This window comes from Marmota flaviventris, chromosome 2, assembly GCF_047511675.1.
Source record: "Marmota flaviventris isolate mMarFla1 chromosome 2, mMarFla1.hap1, whole genome shotgun sequence".
In the NCBI taxonomy this organism is placed as follows: domain Eukaryota; kingdom Metazoa; phylum Chordata; class Mammalia; order Rodentia; family Sciuridae; genus Marmota; species Marmota flaviventris.
In genome coordinates this window covers 193,572,509-193,594,360 of record NC_092499.1, presented here as the reverse complement: position 1 = coordinate 193,594,360, position 21,852 = coordinate 193,572,509, and the positions used below count along the sequence as shown (strand labels likewise).

Below are 21,852 nucleotides of genomic sequence, written 5' to 3'. Positions count from 1 at the left end.
CCTAAATGGAGACGGACTTCTTACTTCTTGTGAAATGCCTCATAAAGAGTTGGAGCGCCGTAAAACTACGGCCTTGACAGTCTCATTAAATTTTCTGGTTAATTCCACGCAAGAAGCTTTTTGCTTTCGGGGAGAGGTGCTTTTACAAAACAGGTTCTAATAGGAGTTAGACTTTTTACAATTACAAGCCATAATTAGGACCCAACTTGTTGGACGGTTGATCAGGAGGATGTTGAAACCTCTGTTAAGGGTTGTTGAGGGCCGGTGTGCCTCGTTTTATTTTGGTGGTACATGTACACATGAGGTTACTCTTCAAATGCATGCTGTGGACTGGAAGTTTGCGTCGCTTTAAACTTTGCATGTTGAAATCCTAACCCCCACTGTGATGGCATTAGGAGGTGGGGTTTTTGGATGATGATCCATATTAAGAAATAGAGCCCTCATGAATAAGATTAGGGTCCTTACACCCCAGAGACCTCTCTGCTTCTCTTTCTGCCTCTCAAGGATATGAGGAGAGTTCGGCAGTCTGCAAGCTGAGGGAGGGCCTCACCAGAGCCCGACCGTGCTGCACCCTGCTCTCAGACCTCCAGCCTGCAGGGTGGCAGAAATCCGTTTCTATTATTCATAAGGTATGGTACTTTGATGGCAGCCTGCACTAAGACAATGGGCATGAGAAAAATATTTGTAACCTCAGACCTCTGGTAGTATGAATGTGTTTGCCTAAGTCAAGCTGAGTTAAGGTAAATTTTAAATAAAAATATCATGTATAATTAAACAGGTGTTTTGAAAATGAGCCATTATGAAAAGTGGGACAAGAAATAAATCTGGACTGAGAAACTCCCCACTGGGCCTAATTAGGGTGTCTCCTGGGAACGACGCCTCTTTTCCACCCATTCCTTTATGCATCCTCATTCATCACCTGTGTAGGACACTGACCCTGTATGAGCTGTGCAGAGGATACACAGCCTCAGCAGGGACCTGTGGTCCAGCTGGCCCGGACTTGACTCCTGGCTCCTGTGCGCTCCTGGCAAGTGTCCTGACACGTGTCTCCTTTGCTCATTTGTAAAAGTGGGGAAATGAGTAGCACCTGACTGTCAAGAGCGCTGGTCTCATAAATGGGATAATCCACATCAAGGACTTAGAACAATGGGTGGCATACAGTAGGCACTCAATAGATGTTAGCTATTATGATTTTTTTAATCACCAGCACTGTTTGGAGCTCTGTGGGATTTACAGAGATGAGTCTGACGTTCCTCCCTTTTAGGTGCCTACAGTTCCTCCTCTTTATTAGCCCTTCCTCCCATCTCTTTGACCCTTACCTACAACCCCCAGGCCCCCGGGGGTGGGAAGTCCCCCTGTGAATTTATCTCCCACTTCTATTCTTGGCCAAGAATAAAAGTCTCCCTCATTGCCTAATCGCTGCTCTGTTTTGCTCTTGGTTCCAAGAGGGAAAAAGGAGCCAGGCTTTGGAGTCAACAACGAGAAGCATGTCAGTGTGCGCACCAAGCCTGGGAAGGACTGAACCAGACAGACGGACTAGGGAAAGCTTGAAGGTGGCACACCCTCCTGGGCCTTGGAGTGCCCTCCTGGGTCGTGCAGGGGTGGGTGGGGTACAGATGGGGCAGAGAGAAAGGCGTGAGGCAAAGGTGGGAAATACAGGCAGGCAGGGCTCGGGGGCCGGGGGGCTTCAGGGCAGGTTCTTCGGGGCAGCTGAGCTTCGGGGTGTGAAGGCAAGGTGGCTGGAAGGACAACTGGGAGTCGGACTGAGCAAGCGCTGGGTGCCTGCTTGGGGGGGAGTCTGGGCCCAGAAGTGTGTGGCACAGGGCAGTTTGAGTGGGAGCACCTGTGCCCCAGAGACCCCACGCGGGTGAGCACCACAGAGCAAGGCCCAACAGCTAGGGGAGAGCATGGGCAAGGCAGGAAGACGTGGGCCTCCTCCCTCATCCATCTTCCCGGAGCCCCCAGGCCTGAGGGACAGGAGGGAAAGGGCAAGGACCTCCCTCCATGGGTCAGACCAGGGCTTGGTTCCAGAAGGAACTGGGAGGCATGTCAATATGTATGCAAGGGTGACATTTTGACATGGACGGGGTGGACTTTGGAATCACAGCAAGCGGATCTGTGATGGTACCAGGAAGGAGAAAAGGAGCTGTTTATGCAATATTGGCCCCGTTGGTCTAGGCACTGGGACAGGGGGTGACACAGGCTCCTGTGCTCAGGAGCTGAAATTCTAGTAAGGGAGGAAACCAAACCAGATTGAAATACAGATAAACCAGTAAGTGCAGCAGCGGCCCAGGTGGGAGGCCTGCTCAGGGAAAACCGAGGCAAAGGGACGGAGTAACCTTGGGCTACTCGTGACAGTGGTGAGGACCTCCAGGAAGCTGAGGCTCATCTACAGCTCTGAGCCACTCTGCCCAGCTTCCCGGGCTCCCCACTGCCCGTCACTGAGAATGGTAGGGGCTCATATGGGCTCCTCCCAGCTCCTGCCCAGACCCAGACCTTTCTAAGGATCCCAGAAGCAGGGATTCTTCTCTGTGATCCCAGGGCGGGGCACATGGGGATAGTCACCAAACCTCCTGGGAGTAAAATGGGATGCTGTGAAGCTGACCAGAGGGGAATGACCAAAAGGGAATGGGCTGCGAGGCTGCCAGGCTCTGCATGGATGTAGACAGCCATCGGGAGGAAACTGCAGTGAGGGGCGCGCAGTGAGGGGCGCCGTCTGCACAGGGGGACAATGTGAATCCCTCTTCACCCAGGTAGAGATCCCTGACTGGAGACGACGCGGTGGACAGAGGCCCCAGCTTCATGTCTGCCCTGTGCCATCTTCTGCAGACCCCTCTAAAGGTGTCCACGGCGCTTCCCTGATGCCCACCCACAGCCCTGGCTCACGGCTTGGACAGCAGCAGAGGACTTGCTGCAGTGCCAGCAGCTGCTCCGCCTTGGGATTTTCCTGGGTGAGAGTTTTGGGGCCTTTCAAATAGAAATTCTCAGCTTGAGCCCTTATTTTGCAGTAGTTTTTCCTGGACTTCCAGACTTGCACTGATGCCTTCTGGTGGAGGATAGCCGCTTTCTCTTGCTCCTCCCACAAGGGACAATAAAAGATGCTAGAAATTATATAAAAAACAAACAGAAGAACTCTGAAAGGTGTGGAGGAGAAGGCTGGCCAGCTGGGGACCTGAGGAGCAGCACAGGGGTGAGTCCCTGGGTCCCCTTTTGTCTTTATATATCCTGGACTTGGGGTGGAAGAAGCTGGCAACCTAGAAACACCAATGGGTGCTGGCTCCTCCAAATCCTCCCCCAGACCTGTTCTCTCTAAATAGAGGTCAGGGGTGCTCTAGTAAGAGAAAACACCCAGCACTTAGAGCAATCCCGCAGAACAGAGAACCCAGGAGGAGACCCACACAAGTACGCCCAGCTGATTTTTGACAGCATCATAAAATCAACAAGGAAAGACTCTTCTCCACAGATGGTGCTAGAGTCACCCACGGAGGGAAAGGAAGAACCTAAACCCGGTTCACACCTGTGCAAAAACTAGCTCAAAACGGACCACTGACTTCCATGAACAATGACAAATACACAACTTTAGGAAAAAATAGGATTTCTGGGATTCTGTGGTCAGGCAAAGAGGTTTTAGATATTCTTCTGAAAGCACAACCCTTTTAAAAAAAAAGGGAAATTCATGAGTTGGATTTCATCAAAAATAAGATTCTGTGCTGTGAAATATCCTGTTAAACAAAGGAAAAGACAATCTGGAGAGTGGAAGGGAATATTTGCAAACCATCTCTCTGGCAAGGCACTCGCACATGGAGTATGTAAAGAACTCTTAAAACTCAACAGCAGAACAAGAGACAAAAATCTAGTTAGAAAACAGGCAAGTGACAGGACATCACGGCAGGGGATGTATACAGATGGCAAACAAGTGCCTGGGACATGCTTTCCAGCTTCACTAGGGAAATGCAAAATAAAACCAAAACCAGAGGTCACTGCACTCTTTTAGAATGACTAAAGTAAAGAATAACAGCAATACTGAAGGCTGATAATCATGCAGAGAAACTAGATTACCTGTAGATTGTTGGTAGAAAAGAGTGATACAGCCAGGACAGAAGTGATTTCAACAGTCTCTCTCTCTCTCTCTCTCTCTCTCTCTCTCTCTCTCTCTCTCTCTTTTTTAAAGCTAACCATGCAACAACAAGAAAACCAGCAATTGCCCTCTGGGCATTTCTCCTAGAAAAATGGAAAGTTATATTCACACGAAACCACTAATGTTTATAACAGCTCTGTCTGCAATAGGCCCCACATGGGAACAACCAAATGCTTCTCAGTGGATGAAAGGTTATACTAACTGGCCGTCCTAGCATGGAATACCACTCAGCAATAGAACAGGAAGGAGGGAACAATATCTACTGATGAACTCAATGACCTGCACCAGTCCCAGAGAATTATGCTGACGGAAAAAAAAATGCCTCTTGAAGGAGTACGTTCTATTTATACACCTCCATGGAAGAGCGGGACTCTGGGAATGGGGGACATGTGTGCTGGGGGTTGCTGGGGCTCAGGAAGAGGACGGAGGTTGGGGGGAGTGGGTGTGCGTACAGCAGGCCTGCAGAAGCCCTAGTGGTGTTGGCAGTGAGTGTCCACCTCAACGAGCTGGTCAGGATGCAGCACCACGGGTCTGCAGGATGTTACCACTGGGCGGCCGTGGACTAAGGGCTCTCTCTGCCCTCCTCACAAGGGCATGGGAATCTACAATAATGCTGAGATGACAGAGTTAAAAAGACCCTTCCCGGGACAGTGCTGGAGGAGTGACAGCTCCAGGAGTCTGGGTCTGGAGCGGTTGATGATTTAGCATGAGATGTCAATATGTAAAATCAACCTGCAACCATGTGATGGGCCAGCTACGACTCGTTTGAAGAATGTGAAATGAGAGGGGAAAATGTCCAATAAAAACGACCAAACTATCTTTATGTTGGGCTCAACGCTAAGCGAGGTAAAAAGGATCCCATTCAGTATTTAGTTTTTTGTTTGTTTTGGGGTACTGGGATTGAACCCAGGAGTGCTTTACCATTGAGCCACATCCCCAACTCTTCTTATTTTCTATTTAGAGACAGGGTCTCACTGAGTTGCTTACAGCCAAGTTGCTGAGGTTGGCGTAGAACTTTCAATCCTCTTGCCTCAGTCTCCTGAAGTTGCTGAGGTTACAGGCATGCACCACACCACCGTGACTGGCCCCCATTTAGTTCTTCTTCTTCTTTTTTTTTGGTACCAGGGATTGAACCCACTGAGCCACATCCCCAGCCCTTTTTTATATTTTATTTAGAGACAGGGACTCATTGAGTTGCTTAGGGCTTTGCTAATCACTGAGGCTGGCTTTGAATTCGAAATCCTCCTGTCTCAGCCTCCTGAGCTACTGAGATTATAGGCGTGTGCCACTCTGTCTGGCCCCATTTAGCTCTTGATGAGTGAAAAGAATAACTTCTCGCCTGGGGTTGTAGAGCAGAGCTGCGATGAGAGCCCAGGCTCAGAGGTAAGAAGCTGGTGAGACCTGATCTGTGCTGAGCTCATTTCCCTTCTCTCCGGTACTTATTTGCCCATTATCTTCTTGCCAGGGGCTTTCCTACATTAAATTCCTGGCTTCCGTCCCTTTTCCCTGTTATATACTTTTCCACGTTGTTACCATGAACCTCGCAACCTATGTTACCCAGAATCACATGGGGATTTAGTAAGCAATAGAGATGGCACCTCGAAAGCTTCGAATGGAAGGACTTCTTAATCAAAATGTAGGGACAGCAGAGCAGCCGTCTGGGGGAAAAAATTAACTTGGTGTCACCAAGTTACACCAGGACAAAATCCAAACGAATGAAAATACTACAAGAAAACATGGGGAGTGTCTTATAATTTTGAATTGAGAAGGTTTTTGTAGCTATGACTCAGAATCTAAAAGTCATGAGAAGAAAGATGGAAAAGTCAAAAAGATCAAATGTTTACACAGAGATGCATTGGGCATTGGGCAGGTGGGGTGAAGAACACGCTGGGTACAGTGCTCTGTACAGATTAATTCAGTCCTGATGGAAGGCAGCTTGTCATTGCCTGCCAAATTTTTAAAGAGGATGCGTTCTTCTACCCAGCAATCCCACTGCTAAGAGTTGATTCTAAACCTAAATTCACATGTGTGAGATATCAGATGTCACAAATGAGGAAGTTCTTTATGTGCCGATATAGAAAGATTGTTAACTGGAAAAAAAAAAGCATAGACGAGAATGGAGTGCATATTATATTATCATTTGTGTAAAAAGAAGAAATAAGAATTGGTGGTTTATTTCCTTATTTATGCTCAGAGAAATCCTAGAAAGACACATTTAAAAAAATATAAACTGATAATCTATTGGAGAAGTGTTCATGGACAAGGATCGTGCTTTCTAGCTTCTTGTTTTGATCCAAGTGAATGTTCTACCTACTAAAATTAAAATCAAGACAGAATGTGCATGACTAGTTTAAAAATCTAAGAACATCCAGAGGCCCAAGCTAAACACAATTGGAAGGAGGACCCAGCCTTCCGGCTGCCAATCCAAGGCGGCACTTTGACAGTGTTATTTGTCCTTGATGGCAAATAATTTGTCTTTGCTACTCTCTTCCGTCCTCAGATAATCATTCTCAGCAAACAAAACTCACATGAAGCGGAAACGCTCTTAAAGAAACACCTAGAAGCTCCTTTTAAGAAGGCAGGAGTTGTGGTGTCGATTTGTATTTCTTCTCTAAGAATCTCATGTGTTTTCTTTTTCTTTCTGTTGGTTTCAAAGAGCAGACAGACAGGAACACCGGTTAAGTGATCACAACTTGTCATATTGAAAGATAACGCTGCCTTATCATAAGTTGATGGCTCTAATGAAGCCCTTAGGAACTCGAGCTGTGCATTGTCCACTGCACCTAGCTAGGTAGGCCGGACCTTGGCCAGCACAGTGCAAACCCAGGGCAAGGCTGGATCCGGGCTGAAGCTCCTGTTTGGAGCGCTGTGGAGGCACCTCATTGGATTTCTGCTCTGCACCGATTTGCTTGGAACCTTCACCGAGGGCAATGCCTCGAGCAGACCAAGACGGGACCCAAAAGCAGAAGTGGGTCCCATCCCATCCTCGCTTCACTCCTTCCCATCTGTTGGAAATTCGAGCCACATGCTGCCTGGGATGAAAGGAAAGAGGGATCTGTTTCCTCCCTCCCCGTCGGATGTCTAGGGTTGAACCTGCCAGGCGTCCAGCGGTCACTAAGGCTACACTTTACTCCTCCCCAGAGCACTGTCACAGACACAGCAAGAAAAAAATGGCCTGGTCAATTCTCCAAGCTAGAATTCCTCCTCCAGCTTATCTTCAAAGGAAGGTAGATTAGCAAGCAGGAGGGACACTAGGACCGCAGGCTAAAAGCGTTTTGCAGAATCTGAACATTTCCTAAACAGACTGAAGTTTCTCTCTCTCTCTCTCTCTCTCCCTCCCCCCCCCTCTCTCTCCTCTCAGCCACCTAAGGAGCGTCAATAAACGCATACCAAGATAGGAAGTGCTTACTTTTATTTTCCCCACTGTGCCTATCCAAGTCACATCAACTGATAAAAGTGCATCTGCATCTTTCAAGCCCATGGCGACAACAGGGACAAAACACAAATGGTGCCACCGTAGGAAATGCCGACTATGAAGGTGATTCCCCAGCTGCCCATTTGGCACAAAATCTCTCTCCGAGTTTCCTCTGGAGGTGGCTTCACATCGGCCATAAGCGTATTTTAAGAGGCAGTGTTATTCGTGAACAAGGACTTGCCACGCACAGTCCACACCGATTGCTCTGGGTGTTCGTGAGCGAAAAACAAGCTCCCTTTGGAGCCACTGTGACCAGGACCCCGCCCCCCAGCCCCCCACTCCCGCACAGTTTCTGGAGCTCCGGGATTTTTCGGCCTCACAGCGCCGCCTAGTGGAGGAGACGGGGAATTACCTAGACTGGAGCATTTTTCCTTTGCTTAACAGGGTTCACTACGCTACCCCTTTTACAGTAAAGAGACAATATTGATAAATAAAAAGTGGGAAAGAATATCCCTCATGCCATTATGGAAAAAATAAGTGCTATTATCAGTTTGCAAATTTTCATTCCACACTCCCCTTAGGTGAAGGCATGGACATAAATGTGGGCAGGCAGGTGGAAGTGGTTTCTACCCCAAAGAGGTCATTCTATTCTGTTCTGTGTGACTGCATCCACGGGTCAACCTCTGCCTCTTGGCCTGCCTTGTTTATGGGGTCGGACGCATGGTGCACCGTAACCCTCAGGAAAGCTCTCCTTGAGGGTCTTTCAGGCTTCTCAACTTTTCTTTTACAAATAATACTGGAGGGTGTTTTATTTTTTTTGTCTTGTGCATAACACTTTGCTCAACTTTTCAGTCACTTCCTTAGTGTAGACTGTCTCAGTGCAGTAGCATTTTTGCTTTAAAACTTAAAAATTTTGTATTGCTGAAGTATATGGTTGAAATGAGAGTCCTAGAATGATCCAGGTATTAACTGGGAAATTATCAGAGACTTTGGGGAAAATTAAAATAAAAACATTCAAGTATAAAACCTAGATTTTCATTGCCTTCTGCGATGTTTTCTAAGAAGGGGATTTAAGCCTAGTACACGGGGTTTAAAAATTTCCATTTACCCATTTTTCTTCCTCTTTTGGGGGAAGAGAGACATTACATTGTTAATTTTAGCCTCTTACTAACTGAACCAAGACAGGCTGAAGGATCCAGAGAGACTCTTCATTGTAGATCACATCACTGCTGTTCCCCACTGGGTGGGTATCATTCAGCGCCCTGAAACTCGTTCCTTAGAGCACTCATCTAGCATGTGCAAGGCCCTGGGTTCAAACCCTTGTACCACAAAACAAAACAAAACATCAACCTCATCTCATATCTTCTCAACAGAAGTCCAATACAGGGCTTTTACATGAACCCACAGCTGTTCTCACACAGATAGGTTCTATTTGTAGGATGAAATAAACCAGATGCTTGCGTGGGCATAGGGGGAGGACAGACAGTTACCTAAGAAAGCAATTTGTACTCCTTATAAACGAGACTTTCCATTTTCTCTCTCAGCATCTCCTATTTGAGGGGCAAGTGACTTTTGTCAGCTAGACTTCCATGGGCCTGACTTACAACCACTTGAGAAAGTGGGTAGAGAACTTAGCCATGCAGTGTCCCTCTTGTACTCCTATTTCGGCAGCAGCCATTACTTTGGGGGAATATTCCTTTGATATGTGAGTCAGCACACGCTTAAACACAGTCCATTTAGGTATAATTTGAAATAGAAAAATACATTCGCTGCCGGCCAGGGGTGGGCCGAGAGTGATTCCTAGGATGGGCTACACTGGAGAAATGGGTTTGTAGGAGGTGCCTGTTTTCCAACAGGTGCGGCCTCTATACTGACGACGGCACTGCACCTTTATTAGAGGAAAAATACCCAACTTCAAAAAAGCTGCCTCAAAATGCAGAAGCTGATAGCCCATAGCTAGAACAGGTTTCCCGTCTCTTCACCCAACACTTCCCAGTAGTGAGATAGCGGGTTTGAATGCTGCCTGAAGCCAGCTGCAGACGACCTTATAATTGTTTGGCATCATACAAAAGGAGAAAAAAATTTACCTGCACCTTTAGGTAATCTCTTTCCTGACTCTGCTCCACCAAATTTAGCTGACATTCTCCTCTTTTCTCCATGTCCGATTTCAAAACTTTCTTTATTTTACTCACATTCTTTTTCCTATCTTGGAATGGTTTGCTTGTTTCTTTTCTTTTTCTTTTTTTTTTAATTGTTGATCTTTCCACTAGGATGAAAGTGTCCATGGTGTGCTCTGTTCTACTCATGTTGGAATCTGGAATTCATATTTCTGACACAAAGAAGGCACTCGTGTGTGTTGAGTGACTAAGTGAAAGTACTCCCCCTCCTGTTTATTGTTGAACATCTGCTGACTGATGGATGCTCAGGCTGGAATGGCAGACTAGTAAGCAGACACCCCCTAGGCAGCTTCAGCTTGAAGTCAGTGGTATGGGGAAATAGTTTGGGATGGATGTATTTTACTTGACCCTCAACTCTACCACATATGAGTGCTGTAATGAAAGACAGCTCAGTGGCTGCACTGTTAGGGGGCACTAGGGAGGGGTGGGGACTTGGGCGAGGTGGTGAGTAAATACGCCATTTCAAGAGACTGTCACCCCTCACTTTCCAGCCGGCTCTGAAAGCCTGGCTGGTGTTTGCTGGTACGGCTCCTCTGAAGGTCTGCTCTACTTGTCAGATGGCTCAGAGCCTAATTAAGTCTGAAAACACTTGGTGAAGGTTAAACAGATATACTTGCTGCAGGACTTCTCAGGACCTTTAGAAGGCTGGTGTCTGCTGAGTTTTCAGGAGGAAAGCAAATAGTATTTTCTGAAATGTTTTGGTGGTGGAGCCCTATTTCTTGGCCCATCTCGTTGGACAGATGTTCGGGGGAATCTAGACTTCAGAAAATTTAAAAGATATACGATATTTCAAGTTTCAAGGCATTTCCTCATTTTTGAACTTCCAAACACAGTGGTTAAGCATGTGGGGCCTGTAACGAACTCCAGCTCTGCCACTTGCTACCCAAATGATCTCCCTCAAGGCATTTCACCTTTCTGTGACTTCGTGGACTCTCTATTAGCTATTATTACAGGCTTTGAAGGAATGAGCTAGACAGGCTAACCCTGGAGGGAAAGATGAGTCAATTCACTAGATTTCAATTTGATCAACACCATAACAGGCTAAAGATCAAACAAAGAGTTCCAATGGGTGACGGCAGTTTATCCCAGGGAAAGCGTGCATACCACACATGCATTTTGAAATCACTTTCTATTTAAAGTTTTGTGAGGCAAGACAGATAATATTCCCAACAGCACATCCTAATGGTCTCAAAAGGTAGTAATTTGAGGTGTACCATCTTGGCCATTTTCAGGTTCGCCAAAAGAGCACCTCTGCAGCCAGTGTGCATAGCCACCGGGAGCGCCAGCTGCACAAGGGACCATCACACCCCTTAAGATCACCATGCGGATATGTGCAAAGGGTCACTGTGATAGAACGGCATTCTTTAAACTCTATTTTTTTACCATTAGTGGACTGGAAAACGATTTGGTGAGTCAAAACCAGCATTATAAACCCAAACAGACTAAAATAGAAAAATTAGAAAATACTAGCCTGTGTCACATGCTATAAAAGTGGAATTACTTTGTGACCTTCAGTTTGTGCATGTGCATGTGTATTAGGTGAAGAATTGGCACCTGCTTCTTACTGTGGGGCCATGGTCAAGTTGGAAGCTAGTCTAGGGAGTGAACTGGAGTCATTCCTGGAGGGGGTGCCTAGCAGCCTCCAGCTGCTCCACACACTAAAGGTACAAAGTTGGCACTGAATGTCTACCTTGCATTGTTATAAGGCTCAAAGCAAAATGTTTACTGCTGCAATGAAATCTCATATCTAATGTTTCCTGGTGCTACCATGGAAAGTCGGTATGGAGGTTCCTCAAAAGACTAGGCATGGGACCATCATGTGACCCAGCTATACCACCCCTCGGTACTCATCCTAAGTCACCTTACTACAGTGAGACAGGCACACCCACGTTTACAGCAGCACAATTCACAACAGCCAAACTATGGAACCAGCCTAGGTGTCCATCGATAGAAGAATGGATTACAAAAATGTGTGACATATACACAATGGAGTTTTATTCAACCATAAAGAAAAATGAAATTTTCACTAAGTTGCTGAGGCCAGTTTGAGGCTGGCCTCAGCAACTTAGTGAGATCCTGCCTCAAAATTAAAATGAAACGGGCTGAGGATGTGGCTCAGTGTGAAGCATCCCTGGGTTCAATTCTGGTATTTGAGTATATATACATGAAATTTTGTCATTTTCAGGAAAATGGATAGAACTTGAGACCATTATGTTAAGTAAAATAAGCCAAACTTAGAAGGTCAAGGGTCAAATGTTTTCTGTCTAATGTGGAAGTTAGAGAGGAAAAAGGAAAAGAAAGGGGGTGGATCTCTTGAAGATCAAAGGGAGATTTGTAGAGGAAAGGAACTGGGGGAAGGGAGGAGGAGATGGAGAAGGAGAGAGGGGAGGTGCTGGCTAAATTATACTTTTATAATGTGTGCATGTGCGAATATGTAATAACAAATCCCACCAGTATGTACAGCTATAACGCACCAATGAAACTATGGGAAAAATGCTCCTTGATGCTAAATTCATCACAATTATAGAGTTATGCAGAAGGCCCTGCCTGCTCCTAACATGCCTAATTGAAGACGGACTTTTCCTTTTTCACTAATGAAGGCTTTAGGAGAGTAGTTCCCTTTACTCATCCAAATGTCACACCTGGTGGCCATAAGGTAAAAAGCAAAACAAATTAAAAAAAACCACAGTGACTAACTCACTTGGCCTTCTGATGTGGGAACTTGGTGACTCATTTTTTAATCTTTAAATTTGGGATTAACCTGGCATTTCCAATTTTGCATATATTAACTTTTTGAATCACACTTCCTCAAGTTAAATATTATTCAATTTTGTATAAGTTGCAGCCTTATTGCACAAATTTCACAAATAATTAGTAAAAATATTAGTGTTGAGTGTTTAAGAACACAGATTTTTGCAAAGGCAGGAGGATTGCAAGTTTGAGGCTGGCCTCAGCAGGATGTGGCTCAGTGGTGAAGCATCCCTGGGTTCAATTCTGGAATGTGAGTACATGTATACATGTATATAAGTATATGTAAAGGAAGAAAGAAAAAAAGAAGACAGACTTTGGACCTGGATGATTCTAGTTTTGCTTTAGCTGTGTGCCTTGGACTGAGTGACTTTGTTTCTCTGAATTTTTGATTTCTTCATCTGTAAAAAGGTGAAAATGAAGAAATTTTCTTGTAAGTTTTGAAGGGGGTTCATGAGATGATCCCTTCAAAGTGATTTCATCACAGAGTCTGACTTAACACATAGAAGAAAGAAAGACAGTTGAGGACTTCATATTGTCAGAAACCACCTGGGAATGGGGGCATCTTGTCACTTCATGAAGAACTTGACACTTGAAGCTGAAGTTAATTTTTGATTAACAAGAAAAGAGAGAGAAAGGTAGAGAGAATCCTGGGAAGCAGATGGCCACCACCCAAGTCATACGTTGGCCACAGTGACTGGAGAAATTCAAGAGGCCAGGGGAAAATACAGTTGGGGGAATGGGCACGGGAAAGGTTGTGGAAACACCTGACTGTCAGACTAAGGAATTGGGCCTGTGAGTACGGGCTTTAAGTCCCTAAATAACTGCACAACTTGTGCATCTTTCGCCAAGTTAGCCTCGTGCATTTCGTAACAGCTCTCAGATTAGATCCAATTGTGCTATCTCTGAGAGTTTGGGTTGAGAACTGCAGAAATGAAAGGTAGCAAGAATAAAATATGGAGTAGTCGGCGGGGAGGAAATCCATGATGCTAATAATAGCTAGCGTTTCTCCTTTTCAAAATGTAATTTCTCAGTGCTAAATATATAACTTATCTCATTTAATGTTCACAAGTGTGAATCGTGAAAATGTGCTAAATACTATCATGATCCCCACTTTACCAATTAAAAAAAAACCAAAAAACCCTGAGGCTCAGAAAGGTTAAGTAGCTTGCCCAAGGTTGCAAAGCCAGGAGGTGACACAGGCAGAGAGAAAGCCCAGACGATTTGACTTCAGTGTCTACATTTTAATTCAGTGCTAAATACCATGTGGAAAAGGACCCTGGGAACCTTGGCTCTTTGGTTCCAGGGATCAGTGGCAGGAGGCAGCTGCCATTGACTGAGACGAGCAAGGCTGCGGACCATGCCGAAGGCAAGCTGCTCTGGGTGGTGAATGAAGAGTTCAGCTGGGGACACGCTGTGGCGGAGGTGTGTGGTGAATATTCACAGGGAGGTGCGGAAATTCAAGCAGACCTGCAAACAGGAAGCTGGACACTGAGGTCCGACTTCAGGGGTAGATCTTGTCAGCAGGTCACTACATTCAAACATGAGGGACCTGGGGGATTTTCAAACAAGTACGTGTATTTAGAGAAGACACCCAAGAACAGGACCATGGGGAGCTCTGACAATTGGGTGATAAGATGTGCAAGGACACCAGGAGCAGTGGCCAGGGAGGTGGAGGACCTGGAAACCAAATGAGGAGGATGCTTCAAGAAGGAAGGTGTGGCCTGCCGCATAGATTCAACTGAGATCAGATCCTCTGGGATAAGTGCTGAGACTTTTGGTATTTGGCAGCTGTGGGGAGGGCAGGGGGCAGGCACAGCATCATGGCAGCCTTAACCAAAGGTTGAATGGAGTGTGTTCAAGGGAGAAAAAAACAAAAAACAGGAAGCAGGAACATTGAGCATTGTACTTAATATCCATAGCCTGAGCAAATTTGAGGTTCAATGTACTTATCATGATATCACTATAAAGATCATTTTTCTTATTAGGTTATATGCTCCTCAAAGAACTAGAAATGTGATTTATCTTTCATGCTTTGCACAAGGTAGGTGTTTAAATAATAATGGCAGAATTTAACTAAAATTTTAAAAGAAACATTCTCTTTGTCCCACAGTACATGAAACACTTTATGCACCCCCCACCTGGCACTTCCCGGCACAGACACCTCTGGGGAGGACCATGTGGAAAAGAAGAAACTTAGTGTGTTTTTCTTTTTTTTAAAAAACCAATAAAGGTCAAATTTCCATTGCATGATCACTTTGTGCATGCGTGATGAATCTCTTAAATGCTTATCTTAGAACTTGGGTTCAGGAGGGGGAAGAGGGGAAAAACCTCAGCCCTGCCAACACGTTGGTTTGTGTGAATCACAGCTCAGTGGAACCTTTCAGGCATATAATTTATCTTTTCTTTGGCCTGTGTAGTAAAGGCTTCATTTGTTCGTGAATTCTTGCCTTGTTTTAATGATGTGATGCTCTGAATGTAGTTTTATGAGGCACAAAAATAAGATTGTCATTCTGAAAACACAGAAGATTTGTGTGCTTCCCCCAGAATGAAATGGTGGCATCTCTTTCCCAATTCACAGTTCTGTGGCTTTGTGGCTGGAATTCCAATCTACTGAGGAGCAAGTGGTGAAAGTTGGGGGGGGGGGTTGGGGGAGGGGGAGGGGGACAGCTGATGAGCCCAGAGCATAATTTACCCTAAGAATTCTGAATCAATACATTGCATCCTGTCTATGCATAGGACATTTTCTGGTGGTGTCCCCACCCAGAAGTTTTATTCTGGGAAGTTTTATTCTTACTTTCTGAGGGCTGTGTTCTCTCATGGCACTTACAGAACAATTGGTCCCCCCTCTAAATACAGGACTGTGTAGCCAGGGATCTGCTGAGAAACCTTAACAAATCAGAAGCCCATTTTGGGAGTTAAAAATTCTTCAAGTCGTGTGCATTTGAAAATCACACAAGTTCCCAGGTTGACGAAGAAATGCCTATTTCTTCACTTTTTTTCATGTTTTATGTGTACATCATGCAGATTGAGCACTGAATATTTCAAATTACCACCAACCCAAGATGGAAATTCGCAGCATATTGTAACAAAATCTGATGTAGATTTCATTGGTAAATTGGAGGGCACTAGCTCACTTACCCAGAAAGGAAAGCAGGTTATAGTTTTTGGGTAACCTGAGAGATTACTGTAATTTCACAATATCACTCCTGGGTTTGCTGTGCTAGATAACTCCCAGGGTTCCAACACAAGCCCCCACCTTTGGGCTCAGATCTCACCTTGAACTCCATTCTACAAATAGAGTTGCCATCCCTGAGAGGGTTTTTTCAATAAAGGAAGCTGAGATAATAAAGCACAACTCTGAGCCAGGTGTGGTGGTGGCACACATCTGTAATCCCAGCAACTCAGGAGGCTGAGTTGAACTTTCATAAGTTCAAGGTCAGCCTCAGCAACTTAGCACGATCCTGTCTAAAAATAAACTAAAAAGAGTTGGGAATGTAGTCAGTGGTAAAGTGCCCCTGGATTCAATCCCCAGTATTGCAAAGCAAAAACAAACAAACAAACAAACAAAATGAAACAAGAAAGAAAACAAAACCCAGAACTTTTCTTAGATGAACAGTGAGTTGAAAGGGCTGGAGTTTTATGGTCACATACATTCAGGATCAGATGCAGAACTGGTTTACTAAGATGGGGATTTGGATGAGTCACCAGGCAATCGGGCAAAGATGGGTAAAATAGCCCTTCATTCCTATCCCAAATAACTCAGTCTTTTCCTGACTCAGGCAATGGATGGGCTTTGATGCCTACACTCCAGAAATACCCGACTATCAAAAAAATGGCAACCTCAGAATAGCTTTGGAAGCCACGGCCAAATGACAACTCCACAGTGCTTCTCTGCTCAGGCAAAGGAAGCAAGCAGTCTCTCTAATGCTCATGAGAACCAAACAGCAGTTGACAGCCCCAGACCAGGGGCTCTTAGGCTCCTGGTGTGTCCGTCTGATCCACTGCTCCCTGGCTTGGGGGGTGGATCCTCCTGAGTCTGGCCACCCCCCAGCATTGCTTCCTCAGCACAGCACGGAGCACCCTGCACAGCACTGAGCACCCTGGACAGCCATCACAGGTTTATTTATTCGTGTTTTCTTACTGGACACCGAACTCCTTAGAGTAAACACCCTAACCCTGTCCACCACAGTAGCTCTGTGCCTCAGGCTGCTCCTGGGCACATCTGAAGACTCACTTTTTATTAATACAAAAGCTATTCAATTGACTCCTTGAACTGGTACAGCTTGGGAAGTGGGCATTTCAAGGGACTTTTTTTTTTTAACTTCTGAAAAAAAATTTGAAAATACTTTCAGTCAAAATTTATAGGACTGGGCATGGGGGTGCATGCCTGACACCCCAGGCAGGAGGCTGAGGCAGAAGGATTGCAAGTTTGAGACCAGTCTCAGCAACTAAGGCTCCAAGTAACTTAGAGAGATCCTGTCTCAAAATAAAAAATAAAAAGGGATGGGGATGTTGCTCAGTGGTTAAGGGTCCTGGGTTCAATCCACAATACCACGCCCCTCCCTGCAAATTTATAGGGACAGCAGAATACTGCTGGTAAAAGTCTTGACATGTGAGCCTTACTATGTTTTCCCAATTTCAAATGTCCAGAATATTTGGCTGGTGTCTAATAGTCTCAATATGATGCTTTACAGCACCCCAGATGCATTAAAACCATTGATTAATGTGATACTCATTTTCTTTAAGAAAAACAATATATGCACAGTGCTTAGAACACAGCCTTGAATATTATAAGGACTCAAAAGATGAAAGCTAGTGTTATTAGCATCTTAGCCGTACATCATTACGTTGTCATTAAGACAAATATATTGACAGTGGTGATATTTAACCATGTCATAAAACCTGAGCCCATCTGATTTTTTCTTTGTTCTATATTTAACTAGAAGCTCGAACTTTATGCCTACGTTTTGAAAAAATATTGTTATTGAAAATGTCTGTTAACCAAGAAAAGGAGTGCTTCAAAAATACCATGTATTGACTTCTATTTCCTTCCACATTCAAGGAGTTATTTTCCTGCCCAGAATACAAACAAACTCTTTCAAGGTTAAATGCTCTCTTTACTGTCAAAAGAGCTTGGCTTTCTTTGCTCAAGATTCAGGATATTACCTTAAAAAAAATCTATATTTTTACAAAAGTATTAATTTAGCTTGTTGGAAAGTAACCAATACATAAAGTAGTCTGTGGAGCTGTAAACGACACCTTCCTGCAAGAGATAGTTAAAGATCAATCCAGGTTCTTCTGAGCAAAGCATGAAATGTGTCCCAGCTAATGCCTAAAACCACACCGTATGTCAAACACGCTGCTGAGACCAGGCAGGGGATTTAAGTCTTTTAGGAACCATTTTTATTCCACTAATGCCTTTCTGTCCGGACTCCAGTGATCACAAATGCGACCTGTCTGCCTCGCCTCTGATAAATGGAAGGACGGGTTCATCTGCATGTAACTCACCTTCTCTTTTCTTTTACATAAAACAGATGTCCCGGCTGTTATTGTTCTCCAAACAGATGTTTCTGCCCAAAGAAACAACCCTCTGCTATTTGTCCTAGAGGGGTGCACGGCTTGACCCCTGTCTAGGACCCCGAGTGACTGTAGGGTGATGCACGTGCCCCTGTCTTGGGTCTTGGCCCATCAGCGCCTGCAGCGCACCCTGGGCGCCCCGGGTCCTGGCACGCGCTCTTACCTTCCCTGCAGGGACCGCATCGCCCTGCCCCGGGCCTCTGGGGGCCTCCTCCGCCTGGTCCTCGCTCTCTGCCCTCCTGGCCTCCTCCTGGATGTCAACTGCTGCCTTGTCCCGTCCTTTGTCCAGTTTGAATAATTTGTCAAAAAAGCTGGTGTCCTTGGCGGGGGCCGCCCCTGACTGGGGTGCCCCGGGGGCAGAGAGGGCCTGGTCCGGGGCAGGGGTCCGCCCCGGGGTTTTATCCGTGGCCCTGCCCGGTGCAGCTGCGCCCGGAAGCGCGGGCTCCTCACTCGGGTCTTTGTTCCCCGGAGCGTTATTGGAGCTGACATCAAGCTTCGCGGGTCCGCTGGATGAATCCGTGCCTTGGTCTCCGGTACGTCCTGGTACAGGCCGAGAGAGAGTCAAGAAAAAACGAGATTTAGCAGCTGGTGCCTCGGGTTTGGCCTCTTTCCCAAGATTCTTTCCGTTGGCATCGGCCACAGCGCCCATCTCCATTGTCTTGGGGGAAGAAGTGGTCACATTATCCTCCTGCATGCTTATTCCCAGATCCACTGTAAACACAAACATAAACAGAGGTCATTCAACGAGCCAGGAAATTCCAGGATGAATAATGGACTCCAAACTGTTGATACACAAAGGCCGCGATGCAAACGGGGACCTTGCTTTCTCCAGCTGCTCCGCAAAGCAGAAGTTAGCCATCCAGATGTCTAGTGACCTGCTTTTCCCAGGAGGGGCGCGGCAGGTTGGCCGGAGGGCAATCCCTAGGGGCCAGGCACTGCCTGAGTGACACCCAGCCACAGTTGTCTTCTATCTCCACAGGAAGATGGGAGAAGCATTTATCGGACAGTGGTTAGGAGCCTGGATCTCCGGAAATAGATTAAGGTCTTTGGAACTCCCCAGTGTTAACTTTTGGGATCAATCATTCTTTATTATGGAGATCTCTGGCCTGGTACTATTGGGTGGATGCTAGTAGCATTCCCTTCTTGTGACCACCAAACACATCTCCAGATTTTGCCCAATGTCCCCCAAGGAGACACTCATGTTTAAGAACCACTGAGTTAGACTCTATTTGAATCCAAGTTATTTATTTTTTCTCTGCTTCAATTTTCTAGCAAAATAAGGCAAATAATAGAATCTGCCTCATAATTTTGTTAGGAAGATTACACGAGTTGATATTGTTAAAGTACAAAGGAGGGGGTCAGTACTATACTAAGTGCTCCACAAATGTAGTGAATCTTAGCCAATACCATTACTCAGGAGTGAGAAGCTGATATCCAGAGAGGTTGATCTACCTTCTCAGGGCTGCCCAGCAAGCTGGGAGGTAGCTGAGCCTGGCACAGGTAGAACCCAACTCTTAACTTCATTGCTTTCTCATGTTAGCATGAACGGTTAAAAGTGTTGCAGATTGCTGGGCGCTGTGGTGCATACCTGTGATCCTAGCATCTTGGGATGCTGAGGCAGGAGGATCACGAGTTCAAAGCCAGCTTCAGCAAAGGTGAGGGTCTAAGCAACTCAGCAAGACCCTGTCTTTAAATAAAATATAAAATAGGGCTGGGGAGGTGGTTCAGTGGTTGAGTGCCCCCGAGTTCAATCCCTGGCACCGCCCCCATCACCACCAAGAAAAAGTTTTGCAGATTGATACAAGTAATACTGGCAAAGTTTGCACTTTGAAGACCAGCTAAGCAGATGTCTGCCCAGGAAGGCTAGTTGGACCTCAGACCCCAGTAGAACTAGACCTCTTCCCTGGAGGAGCACTTTCCCAACATCCGCCTGTTTGTGCTTTGCCCTCTGCCTCAACTTAATTGAGCTGCTTTTCCCTTTAAGCAGTGTGTTTTGGGGAAGTGGGGTGGCGGAGGATAGCAAGAATTTGGGAATCACCATTAAAGATCTTCTGGACCCTCCCCTGATGAACCGTGTGGTCTTGAGCAAGTCTCTAAAATTCTCAGCATTTCCTCATTTGTAAAACGGGAACATTTGCGGCTTCCTCGCAGGCTTGTCATGACTGACGCACAAAGGACTTGGCACAATGCCTTTACCACGGCGTGCACCTCATAAAGTGACAGGCCCCTGGTTACTTTTAAGACTCCTCCCCTGCCTTTGATAACACGGCCTTGTGTTTGATACACTTGGTCAGGAGATGCTTCTTAATATGTTGGTAGGAAGACAGACAAGGATAAAGGGAAAGGGAAGGCTCCCTTGCTTATGTTGTACATTAATATATGGCAATCACCCTCCCCCCCCTCTCTCTCATTGGTGATTGTTTTTGCCAAACTCTAGTATCTCATAGTGTCTAAAGTCAGGAGCAAACACACAGGAGAGAGGGAGCTGGATTCTTGCTTAGCAGGCAGCCTCCTCCATCAACACGGAGGGGCAGGGAAGTGGTAGAAGACCAGGCCAGAGGCTGGTGAGTGCTGGGGTTCCTCCTACACCCCGACCTCAAGGCCCCTGGCTCTGGCTGCTGGCTGTTCTCCACCTTTTACCTGTGGCCCAGGAATTGGTACTGGAGGTAGGTGCTGCAGGAGAGAGAAGGACAGAGGGAGAAGTGACAGATGGAGCAGGGCACCTGGTGAGCCCAGGAGGCAGCTCTGACACATTCAGAGAGGATATAAATGACTTGTGGGCATGGGCCACACCAGGAGCAGAGGAAACAGTTGACAAAAAGGGAGAGGCTGGGGGCAGAACAAGGAAGGGACTTTCAAAATGCCAAGAGCATCAACTGGCTCCTTTCAGTCTGCTTTCTCTGCTCCTCACCCCCTGGCTGGGAACCACAGAACTGGCTGTGAGAGTGTCAATGCCAGAGACATTTCTTTCTATGGAAAAGAAGCCCAACGTCCCATGGATAGACTTTTTTAAAAAGTACCAGAATTTTGCTTTGCTAAAGGGCGAATCCCATGTATATTAACAGATGTAAACAATAGCTCTTGGTTTTCTTCAATATAAGGAGGTTGATTCATAGTAGGGTAGGAGGGGGAGCATGGGAGGAATAGATGAACTCTAGAGAGGGCAGAGGGTTGGGAGGGGAAGGGAGGGGACTTGGGGTTAGAAATGATGGTGGAATGTGATGATCATTATTATCCAAAGTACATGTATGGAGACACGAATTGGTGTGAATATACTTTGTATACAACCAGAGATATGAAAAATTGTGCTGTATATGTATAATAAGAATTGTAATGCATTTTGCTGTCATAAATAAATAAATAAATAAATAAATAAATAAATAAAACAATAGCTCTTGGTATCGAGAATCAGCAAGGTGTTTTCAATGACTTAATAAGAACTCAGTGTCCTTAGATGGTACATTCCATGACCACTGAAGCTCCAACTCCAACCCCCGGTCGATCACCTGGGTTTCCATTTTCCTTGCTAAGATGCTCAAGTCCCAGGTGGGCACATGATCTAAGCTTAATTAATAAAAAATAAGTCCTGGGTCTTTTGCTAAACCCACCAGAAGAGAATTGTGCCCTTTGTGCTGGGGTTGGCAATCCACCAGGTCATACATCTAGAGGTGGTGCTGGCGTTGGCTACAACATTGGGGTAGTGACCAACAGATGAAGGCAGAGCCAGGAAATCCAGAATGTAGACTCCCAATGATATCATTTGGACATCTGGATCCAGCTGTGCCTGAAATTGG

At 45.8% G+C, this 21,852-nt stretch overlaps 1 protein-coding gene across 6 annotated transcripts in view; it reads right to left on the bottom strand.

The window, feature by feature from the left end:
* Window positions 1–21,852, bottom strand: part of Bcas1 (brain enriched myelin associated protein 1) — an 84,666-nt gene that overhangs the window by 50,968 nt on the left and 11,846 nt on the right. For all 6 annotated transcript variants that reach the window (XM_027946470.2, XM_027946471.2, XM_027946473.2 and 3 more), the window contains exon 4: window positions 18,222–18,769. In XM_027946470.2, coding sequence (XP_027802271.2) covers window positions 18,222–18,769 — 548 coding nt within the window. The remainder of the gene's footprint in view (window positions 1–18,221; window positions 18,770–21,852) is intronic.